Raw genomic sequence first — 12456 nt, 5'->3', positions numbered from 1 at the left:
TATAACAGGGTGGACGCTGACAAAGAGAGAGAAAAAAAAGATTAACCAAATGAAGAGAGGAAACAACACGCGTGAGAGGAGGAACGAGTTCGACAAGGGAGCAAAAGAATGACTTCGAAACAGAGGAACGTCGAGGGTGGAGTGCCACAAGGGCCGTGGCTGGGGGCCACTGCCGTCTCCCTCACTCTGAGGTCCACGGACCCCAAAGGAGGTATGTGAAGCTTCATCAAGGGATTTTGTTTTACACAACACTACTTTGGCACATGAGGTTTGCTTAAACCTGCATCATTTCGACAAGATCTTCCAATACAGATGTGACAAGATAAAATCCACCAGTAAAAAACAGGTACGTAATGCCTTACACTGAAGCCAAGAGGTACAACCAAGCGATAAAGGTTAGGTATCGTGGGTCAATGTGACCGTCTTACTGAAGAGTTGAAGTCGTGAAAACATGCTTGATGATGATATCAAATTCTTTACTACACTATAAACCTGAGGTGAATTACATGTGGACTTCAGATATCCCCTAAGACTTGTCAATCTAACTGAAATTTACGATTAAGTTCGATCAAATGGAGAGCAATAAATGTGGTGCGAGGGGGGGAAGTTAAACCTAATATATCATCAGGAGGACCTGTATAAAAGGATTAATCGTTCCTATGAAGAAAATAATCAGGGTATGAATGATTATTTTACCTCCATTCTCGTCAGAGGAACACAGTGATCAGGTAACAGACACACGTCTCCTGTCGGCAAAGAACCAAGACGACTTCTTTCAAAAATACGGAAGAACAAAGCTCCACGCTGGAGTCTGCCACCAGAGCCGTGTCATCTGCAAACAGCAACTGACTCATTCTCAATCAATACATAACGGAAATCATCCACCTTATATCAAGCTGATGTTTTCGTACAGTGGCGCTGTTGTCACATTTACCAGAAAAAAATATATGGCAACATTAGGGAGGTCCTTCATTTACATTTTACACATGAAGAGAAAGACCTCAAGTCTTCTGTGTCTCAGTAATGATTCCTTCTTGTGTCTGTAGATCCTGTTTTTCCTCGTAAGAAACGAATATGGAATTGGAATCGACAGATACGAGCTGTGTGTGTGTGTGTGTGTGTGTGAGGGGAGAAGAGATAGATTCAAAGTACCATCACAGGAAGAAAGGTGACCACTCCCTTCTACACAATAAATGCCTCTGACTACGGGAACAGAAGAACGTTCTTCATAACAAAACAATAGACGAGACGCATCAAGACAATAACATGCCATGTGCGGAACGCTCCCAAGATATAATTCGTCATCAACGGGACAGGAGGAGGAGATAAAGAAGCAGATGTTGTATACAGCTGGAGATTTACAGCCTAACGCGATACCTCCATAAATCATGCGACCGGGGTCATTAAAATTAGGGGGATTCTCTCTCTCTCTCTCTCTCTCTCTCTCTCTCTCTCTCTCTCTCTCTCTCTCTCTCTCTCTCTCTCTCTCAAGCACAATCTCATGGACATGAAAATTTACGACGGTAATCAACCGCGAGATAAATGGCAGTAGCAATCCTCGTTAGACGTTAGCGATGATGTGGGTGGTGGTGGTGGTGGTGGTGGCAGCATTCAGCGCTAGATATTAGCGAAGGCAGTGGCACCCGGTGACTACGTAGACAGCGTTAGACGCAAAGCCTGAGATGGGTTAGTGGCGCTAACAACACAAGACCAAACCATCTGGGCCTTGTTTAGCGGGAGACGAACAAGATGACTGTGGTGACCAGAGAGATCGTTCTTATGACGACAATTATTCGACTACTAAGTTCCCCATGAACCATCCACCTGTCGTACATCTCTGTCCCTTTCCCAACCTCTTCCTTTTCCTTCCTTCCTTTCCTTCTTCCCTTCTCTTCCCAGCTCCTCCTTCCCGACCGTCCCCGCGGCCGAACACCGTAATGACTCCCGCTCTCCCACTAGATCTCACGGATATATACACCAGCACAAATAATTTTTTTGCTTCCAGACAACGCCAGGAAGGTTAATATACTGCCAAGTTTTGTTTACCACGCTGGAGAGGAGGAGGAGGAGGAGGAGGAAAGGAGTGGAGAAGTGGAGAGGAGAGGAAAGGAGTGGGTTGGGGTGGAGAAGAGGAGAAGAGAAAGTGGAAGAGTGTGTACAAGTTGAAACGGAAAGTAGAAAATATATAATACGCATATATAAACTCTTCATATATATATATATATATATATATATATATATATATATATATATATATATATATATATATATATATAAACAGCCTACAACTCCCAGCCTGCTGGCGTACACACAGATCCAGAGCGTGTGCAGCGTGAGTGTCATGTCGGAATGAGGAATCTAAATATGTGTCGGGCATAAATTTGCCAGCTCCAACACTGCCCTGGAGACTGCCGCGTGAGCTCGGGGCAAAGTTTTGATTAGGTTTCACCATCGGGGAAAGAGAGAGAGAGAGAGAGAGAGAGAGAGAGAGAGAGAGAGAGAGAGAGAGAGAGAGAGAGAGAGAGAAGGGAGGGAGGTAATGGCCATGCGTTAGGGAGAGGAACCCCTGATGATTCTCTCTCTCTCTCTCTCTCTCTCTCTCTCTCTCTCTCTCTCTCTCTCTCTCTCTCTCTCTCTCTGTGTGTGTGTGTGTGTAGAAGGAACAGATGGAGGAGACAAGCGAGGATTTCCCCTCAGGGCTTCACACTGCAGAAGTCATGGGAAGAAGTAATGCTGGGCACCTAGCTAGACGCCTCCCACTGTGACACTACTGAGCAGAGGCGGGCATCGCGACGGTGTGACTCTGGTCATGACGGTACGAGCCTTGGGCACGACGGTACGGCCCTCCAGGCATGACGGTGCGAGCCTTGGGCATGACGGTACGGCCCTTGAGCACGACGGTACGGCAATGGGCATGACGGAGCGAGCCTTGGAGCTCGACGGTACGGCCACTGAATACGACGCAACTATCCTTTACATATCACGACCTGGTCTTTCACTCGACCCTTCCTTAACAAATTCAAAAAGTCAGGTTAAAACCTAGGATATAATACACAAGAATCGAACTGCCATGCTCAAGGGTCGTACCGTCGTGCTCAAGGGTCGCACCGTCGTGCTCAAGGGTCGTACCGTCGTGCTCAAGCGTCGTACCGTCGTGCTCAAGGGTCGTACCGTCGTGCTCAAGGGTCGTACCGTCGTGCTCATGGAGCTAAGTCAGACTCTCAAATAACGCGGAGACTCGGCCTTTTCTCGACCATTCATGACCCAAGGTCCTTGGCTGACTTTACGACGGTGAATGAGCGAGTTAAAACGATAACACAGACGGGCTGGAAGAAGCGAGACATCATGGAAAAAAAAAAAAAAATGACTACACAAAACAAAAATGAACATGCAGAAATAATGACGGATGGGTCAAACGAAGATGCGAACACGGATGATATTAAAGACTGGGAATGGAATAAGAAAAGTTCATTGCGAAACAAAAAAACAAAGAGGATGAAAAAGAAAATCTCAGGTACTGAATAATGATGAAAACATATGAACTATCCTAATATATAAGGACTGGGAAATGTGAATGATGAAGAGCGAGGGACAACGAAGTATTCTAAAAGCATCACATATATCAAAACTCAGGGCAGAGACAGTAATAGAACGGGCAATGAAAAACCCACAAAGACGAGTTCATTAGTACAAGAATATACATAATACGAAAAGCTTACCCATTTCCTAAATGCGTCAAAAAATACCTTTCGCATGCAAGTCAAACTTGGATAAACTCATGCTATTGCATACATAAGCGAATAATCAAAAAGAGAACTCCACACAACATACACATATGAAATAAAAATGTATAATGACATACTTCCTTCCCTTTATAAATTCATGAATTCGCATATAAACACAACACTAAGAACTTACCTATTTCCTAACAAAAGTCAATAAACAAACGCCTTTTACTCGTTTATAATAGCCCAAGCCTATGCTACTGAGAGTATAAGCGAACAAATAATAAGTAAACTGCATATGAAATAAACGTATGAAAGAAAGATACAAAATGACATGGGTCCTTCCTCCTTACCTCTGTATGATGGAGACCACCCCAGGCATAGTTCTAAATCACACCCATAGATGGCGTTGAAGACTTGAGATATGCAGACCACTTCAGGCATAGTTCAACCTCACACCCATAGATGGCGTTGAAGACTTGAGATATGCAGACCACTTCAGGCATAGTTCTACCTCACACCCATAGATGGCGTTGAAGACTTGAGATATGCAGACCATTTCAGACATGGTTCTACCTCAAACCCATAGATGGCGTTGACACTTGAGATATGCCAGCAGGTGCCTTTGGCGCACATCCACTGTTGTCGCTCATATTAACTGATTATCCGCGACTTTCAGCCTGATTAAAGTGTGGGAGAAAATATATATATCAGGAATAAGAACGAAAAAAAAAAATTAGCGTAATTATCCCTTCATGAGCACTGACTGAACAGCTTATCAAAGGAAAATTATTGCTACCTTCACACAATGAAATGAAAGCAATGTGTATAATCATTGCATGCAGAATCCTATCTGGACGCAATATAGCAAAATCTAAGCAAAGGAAAAAAATATGTATGGAAGGGGGGGGGGACAAGGTTCAAAAATCTATAAAAGAAAAGAAACCTAAAAAGACAATGTCATATTTGCTTTTACGTCGCCAAATATGCAACCAAAAGTTCTCTCTCTCTCTCTCTCTCTCTCTCTCTCTCTCTCTGCTATTTCATGTGTGGCGGGGTGGCAACGAAAATGGATGAAGGCAGCAGTATGAATATGTACATATGTACATGTCTGTGTATGTATATGTATGCATACGTTGAAATGTATATGTATGTATATATGCGTGTATGGGCGTTGATATATATACATGAATACGTGGGCGGGTTGGCCAATTCCTCGTCTGTTTCCTTGCGCTACCTCACTGACGCGGGAGACGGCGATTTAGTATATATATATATATATATATATATATATATATATATATATATATATATATATATATATATATATATATATATATATTTTTATCCCTGGGGATAGGGGAGAAAGAATACTTCCCACGTATTCCCTGCGTGTCGTAGAAGGCGACTAAAAGGGAAGGGAGCGGGGGGCTGGAAATCCTCCCCTCTCTTTTTTTTTTTTCCCAAAAGAAGGAACAGAGAAGAGGGCCAGGTGAGGATATTCCCTCAGAGGCCCAGTCCTCTGTTCTTGACGCTACCTCGCTATCGCGGGAAATGGCGAATAGTATAAAAAAAAAAAAAATATATATATATATATATATATATATATATATATATATATATATATATATCTATATATATATATATTCTCCCAGACAAAAGCTAGCGATGGTCTGGTAACAAAGATAAACTCCAAAAGTCTTTTCCTTAATCCTTGAGAGGCGAGAGACAACTCCACCTCAGGGAAGGTGGACCTCGGGCCACTGTGGGGAGTCCCATAACTCGAGAAGGGAAAATCCATTTGCTAGAGGGATTACAACGCGCTCTCACCGGGATCCCGCCCCTCTTAACACAAGGGTGAAAATCGTAATGCGGGGTTGGGGCACGATCGACTCTATGGCTTCTTTCCCTCAGATCATTTGTCCACATATGACTTTCTGTGACAGTGACAATTTTTTTTCCTTTTTAATGCTCGGTCCTCCAGCTTGAGCGAGGCAGCGTCAGGAACAGACGACTGAACATTCGAAGACAAATCCTCGTGCCGGTTCCTTAATATCACGAGTTTTTGAAAGTAATAATACCAGGAGGATTTCCAGCACCCCCTTTTCCTCCATTTTCTCATCCCTCTATATCTTCTACGACACCCAGGAGATACGTGGACAGGATGGATGCTTTCTCCTCCGTTCCCAGGGACAGGATATGTAGATGATACATAAGATTTCGGATGCGAGCTGGAGACAGAAGCGGCCTCATCGCATATCAGCAGACGAGATGACATCGTTCGGGTAGTAATAGTCTTCAGTACTCTAGATCATAATTCAGGAGAGGAGTCACTGAAATTGCTCACTGGTAGGGACATGGCACTACTCTCTTGTTAATCTCATCACACATTTGAGTCAAAGGTTGTACAGTCACTAGTATGTAAACAGTTTTCATATCGTAACACCGAGTTAACACTGTCCATTAACGCGATGAAAATTAACTGCACATACATAGAAACACTGGCTACATTTGTAGGGCGCCAATGTTCTAGAAGAAGTGAAACAAAAATTTGGACAGATGTGCCAGCCGTTTGATAATAGTTTCAGCTGCAAGCAACGCGAATGGCAAGTATGAAAGCCGGTGATACATAATATTTGAATAACAAACTCCCATAATGTACTTCATAAGGAAGTTCGTATATCTAAACCCCAATAAAGTAAACTTACTACTCCGCACGTTCGCATACCAAAACCCCCAAGTGGGTAAACTCAGACATACACACGCTTGCATATTCAAACGACAGGAGGATAAGCTTAATGAGACGTGCTTATCTAAATCCCAAATGAGCAAACTTAATGATACACACTTTCGCTTCTTCAAAACCCAACTTAATGACACGCACGTTCACATATTTGAACCCCAAAAAGGGTAAACTTATTGATACACCAAATCTTTACGATTAAATTATATAAAAGTGGGAACGTGAGTCGCATAACAAACGATCGTGTTCTTGAACGACTGACAGCTAAAATGGCTGAATACCAAAACAAAGAAATACTTGTTCTCTCAGAAAATAACACAAGAAAATCAAGGAGAACAATAACAAACGTGACGTCACCACGGGAACCTGACGCGTCAAAATAAACGTCGTTATGAAACGCATGTTCATGAAAAGCAGCGGAAGGGAAACCGAGAGAAATTTAGGGCTATGCCAGAAACAAGAGAGACATTTACCAGATCAATTTGGGCCATTACTTCCAGAAAACGATGACTTGGCTCCTGAGGCTGAACGAAGGAAAAAGATTTTCAATAATTCTTTCTCATCCGTATTTATCACTGAAGATATGACTCGCATTGCATCTATAGTACCATTCCTAGAAGATAGCATTTATCACCATTAGTATATGACATACCGTCGGCAAGAAACTGAATGGAAGTCGGTAAGTCGGCACGTTCTTCTAAGCTTAATCTGTGAATAATGAACGGAGTTTTAACATGAGATGGTGAAGCCTTTTATGTGCTCTTCTCAATAGCTCACTTTTTACAGGGGAAGTGTCCATGAATTGGTTGGTAGCTTGTCGATGTATCACCGTGCGATGCTCGGAATAAGTATAATCAACACCAGTCCAAGAGTGATCGCCCAATCACACCGATATATGTAAATGACAAACTTACAAACACCGTCATTCGAGGCAACACTGTAAACTACTCTCAACTTTTAGCAGGGAATTCCATGATGGCTTTGGACGTAGTGGTTCATATAGGGCAAATCATCTGCATACCTTCAGTGATATAATGAACATATACGCTTAAATCAAAAGCAATTCACGTCCATCATTCAGTTTTTTTGATACCTTCAGTGATATAATGAACATGTATGCTTAAATCAAAAGCAATTCAAGTCCATCATTCAGTTTTTTGAGAACTTATTCACTAACATTCTACATCAAAGATTCCTAGCAAAAGTTATCTCACACAAAGATTACTAGCAAATGATATTTCGCAGAGGTACAGACGACTTCTATTTCTAAAGATAGAAAAAAAAATCATGGGACTGGATGTAAAGACAGACTAGTAACTTAACGGTTAAGCCTCGGAATGGTTAGACGTAACAAGTTCGGTGCCACGGGGATCACTTTGAGGCACATAAGGGAATAACTGTGTCCTTTTCCATAAGGAAGTATGAGACTTGGGGTAAATATTCACCTCTGTATGATCAGGGAATTCTATATGGCACCCATTTTACCTTGAATGAGGTGGACACTGTCGAAAAACTGACAATTTTGCTGGTATTTCCTTCGCCAAAAAAAAAAAAAAAAAAAAAAAAAAAAAAGGTTTATGCCAGTCTCTAAAAACCTATTCCCAATACTAAAAAGAAAAAAAAACTGTGGTGGACAATATAGCCATGGAATACTCATTACGATAGTTTTGCATATTAAACAAACGGTGAAGGGTATATAAGTTACCGACATCCTGGATAATCACATTAAATCTTGATATATGCGACAGTTTACATTACGGCAATTCGAGAAGTGTCAACATATTATTCCTCCACCCAACTTTCAAACACAGATTAACCCTGCACGTTCATTGTACTCTAAATGAGTTGGAACCTCTCCAATGCATTCTGATACTGTATATAACTTACTGCAGACCGACATAGGCAGTGAACTGATTGCCTTGTATGTATGCTTATCTGCAACTCTGCATGACTGGCGGACAATAAATTACAGACTCGGGGTCAATATCAGTTGCTCCAAGTGCAGACATCATTTCTTTTTAAATACCAACTGGGCGGTATGTATTCGAATGCCGGGGTAGGGGATGGTTGTCATCATTTAAAGTCGTTAACGCTAAATATAACTACTAACGGGAAAAAATAAAGTAAGACACGATCCTCGCGTGTTCGAGAGAGCTCCCAGACCATACACATACACGCTCTCTCACGCCCCTTGTGTTAACGAGATCTGACGCTTCACACACTACAAACTCGACATATTTTGGCTCCTCTTTAAAATCTGAAACACAAATAATCAAACACATATGAATGGAATAAAAATGGCTTCAGATGAATAAGAAATACAAGTAAAAAAAAAAACGGGAATACAGGGACTCAAAGGATTTGTACTATTTACAAACTAAAGCTTTTGAAAGCTTAATGTGTCCACCGACGCCTAGTGCGCACGCACAGACACACACATAGGCGACGGCCAGACGATCGGACAGACGGAAACACACCAGACAGACCAATGTACGTACACCACGACGCCTCACTCTTCCAAGGCAACCGAGGCCTGTAGAAGGTTGCAACCCTGGGTCACATTTTACGTGGGGCAAATACAAATGAAAAGTTCCGTCATATCTTGGCTTCGCTTGACTGGCGGATGAACACTGTAACGTGATGGTGGCTCTGTGTATTACGTTCAATGAGTTTCGAGAGCGTTAAGGCCCTTCCACAGATGTTAACGACGTGTAAGCTTCCCCTGACCTTTCTTTAGGTCCCCAAGAGGTAAGGTATGTGCATAGTTTCGATCTTCACCAGTGAAGGTCCGCCGCATTTTGCCTTTCGCCAATCAACGTTATCCATTAACATCCAAGGGACCCACGTTCACTGACATGGTGGACACGCCCATACAATTGAGACTATCGGCATGGCCGACCTAACTGCTTTGCGAATAGCCGTGCTGAAGCCACATGCATCAGCCGAGCTGTAAAGCAGTCCACAGGCATACCCAACAAAGACTTCAGCAACGTCTCCTTTCCTTCAGAAGCTCCACGAGACCCGGCATCCGCGCAACTCTCCTATGGAGAACCTGCCTCGCTACACGTCACTCAACCCATCAGCTCCATCGCCTCAGGACACCACCTGCCTCAACCTCCCGCATCAGCATCAACGCCAAGGGTACCTCTGCCTACATCTTCTCACTTCACCTCATCTGCATACATCTACACCGCATACAACAGCTCGCCCAGAGTTACAAGTACCTCTATACTCCCCCCCCCCCCAGTAAAGCAATGTGTTGTTATCCATGTTCCCCAACCTTTTACTCTTTCCACATCTCTGCCACAACCAGGAAATGTGGACACTCAAGATCACCTGATCAATATGTGTATCTCTGGGGAAACGCTTACTTCAGGGAATCACGTGTTACAGACGGGTGTGCACTGCAAGGATACACACACATTACACGACGATTCATATTACAGCAAAGTGTGTGTGTGTGTGTGTGTATATATATATATATATATATATATATATATATATATATATATATATATATATATATATATAAATATATATATATATATATATATATATATATATATATATATATATATATATATATATATATATATATATATACACACACACACACACACACACAAGAGCGATACGTATCAGAAACTCCAAAATCGAAGTCAAGTTTTACTGAACGATGACGTATTACATGGATACCAAAAAAAATATATACGTAAAGATATTCTTTTCACATGCAACATTCCCAGAAACCTGGCAAATACGAGAGCCAACATTTTTCGATTTAAGGTCATGACAAGGCGGGAGAGGGGACGTTTGAGGGAGTCTTTTCTTCTTTTTTCTTTTTTTTAAGGAGATCAAAGCAGCGAGAGACAGTAATGGAACATGTTGCCTCCGACGTTCCCCGATGCGTCTTTGTTTAGAACTCAAATCCCAGCAAAACTCTCTCAAGTCTTTTAAACGATTCACCGGATGTCACTTTTTTTTTTCTTTTCCTTTTTTTTTCCTCAAGAAAATTTCAAAACTTTGCCAGGCGGCGCAAAAATTATTTTAATACCGATAAAGTTTTGGTATATATACAAAAAAAAAAAAAGTTTAAACGACGTAAAAAGTTTAATAGATGACTTGAATTTGATGCAGGGGGATATGGCAACATTTATCCCGCAGAGTTGCAGGTTAGGAATTATACATTAATAACACGACATGACACCAGTTGCCCTGCTTGTTCTACCGTGCTCCATGTTATTTCGTGTGCTGTACTGTTTACGATGGGTAGTCTATTTCATTTTATCAATATCAAGAAGTCTATCGTTGGAGAGAGAGAGAGAGAGAGAGTGTGTGTGTGTGTGTGTGTACACCTACCACTACATTATCTTTTCTCGAGACTTTCAGAACACGACAGTCCCTCCCTCCCAAACACCACGGTCCGTTTTCTTTTTGCCCCCCCCCCCCCCTTCAGCAGCGCTGTATGACGCCAGCGATGTTGTGGAGTTCGCTCCTCCTCCCTCCTCCTCCTCCTCCAGTGGTGTTCTCTCTACCTTTGATCTACCCTGGGCGGCGGCGGAGGAGGAGGAAGTTCCAACACCCCCTAGGAAGTCTTCGACGAGTAAAATGGCTGCTGGTAATTGCCCTCCTTCCCTTCGCCAAGAAATTTCGCCGCCAAGTTAAACTGGAAGTTATGCTGGTTAGAGTAGGAACAATCCTTTGATCTCTCTCCTGTTCCGGCCTTCAAATATAGTTTTACTTTCGCCACACGATGGCGCGTATTAAAAATGCTTCGTTAGCGTTACAAAAAAAAAAAAAAAAAAAAACCATCGTCACTTCGTGATATAACGTAAATCGTAACTAATCTTGAAAACTGTTAAAGCTTTTAAGCACAAGACATTGATACACGGACGTACAAACACACAAAAGCTTAAATATCACACACACACACACACACACACACACACACACGGGTCTCCATAATCAATAGTCAAGAGCTGTAAACCCACCAATCCGACGGGCCCGTGTTCGAATCCCGGTCTTGGTGGCCGGCCGGCCGGTTCACAAGACAACCCAGCTGTTCATCCTCCCCACTGGGGGCTGATCTATGAATGGGAGTTCGGCGTGAGCTAGGGAGTGTATGTGTGTCTATATACACAATAAAGTTAAGGCATATTTTACGTACACGGTTAAGAGACGGGGCAACACGTGTATGTGAAACTCGTTTTCCTTAATGCAAAAGTAGTAATCACAAATCGGAACCATAAACAGTAATCACAAACAAGTCAAACACACACACACACACACACACACACACACACACACACACACGGATTACGTGAACGGCCGGTGAAAACTCGACCAAATGCAAAGTAAGGAAAATGGGCCACGGTGAAATGAGACCTTGTTATGACAGTCATCTCGCAAGAATCCACTTACAAGTGCGCTCATGTTCTTAAGAAATACAAGACTGACACTGTATCCCCCCAAGCCAGCTACCTGAAAAGACACTAAGAGAATCATTATCTTCCCACCGTATATATATATATATATATATATATATATATATATATATATATATATATATATATATATATTTTTTTTTTTTTTTTTTCATACTATTCGCCATTTCCCGCGTTTGCGAGGTAGCGTTAAGAACAGAGGACTGAGCCTTAGAGGGAATATCCTCACTTGGCCCCCTTCTCTGTTCCTTCTTTTGGAAAATTAAAAACGAGAGGGGAGGATTTCCAGCCCCCCGCTCCCTCCCCTTTTAGTCGCCTTCTACGACACGCAGGGAATACGAGGGAAGTATTCTTTCTCCCCTATCCCCATTATATTTTTTTTTTTTTTTTTCATACTATTCGCTATTTCCCGCGATAGCGAGGTAGCGTTAAGAACAGAGGACTGGGCCTTTGAGGGAATATCCTCACCTGGCCCTCTTCTCTGTTCCTTCTTTTGGAAAAAAAAAAAAAAATGAGAGGGGAGGATTTCCAGCCCCCCCGCTCC

At 42.3% G+C, this 12456-nt stretch overlaps 1 protein-coding gene across 1 annotated transcript in view; it reads right to left on the bottom strand.

Moving 5' to 3' along the window:
* LOC139751125 (uncharacterized) overlaps positions 1-12456 on the bottom strand; it is a 247278-nt gene that overhangs the window by 223362 nt on the left and 11460 nt on the right. The window contains exon 3 of the mRNA XM_071666224.1: positions 4079-4405. Coding sequence (XP_071522325.1) covers positions 4079-4107 — 29 coding nt within the window. The 5' untranslated portion in view covers positions 4108-4405. The remainder of the gene's footprint in view (positions 1-4078; positions 4406-12456) is intronic.

This window comes from Panulirus ornatus, chromosome 11 (genome assembly GCF_036320965.1).
Source record: "Panulirus ornatus isolate Po-2019 chromosome 11, ASM3632096v1, whole genome shotgun sequence".
In the NCBI taxonomy this organism is placed as follows: Eukaryota; Metazoa; Arthropoda; class Malacostraca; order Decapoda; family Palinuridae; genus Panulirus; species Panulirus ornatus.
Note: the sequence above shows the minus strand (reverse complement) of the source record. Positions and strands in the feature narration are given on the sequence as shown.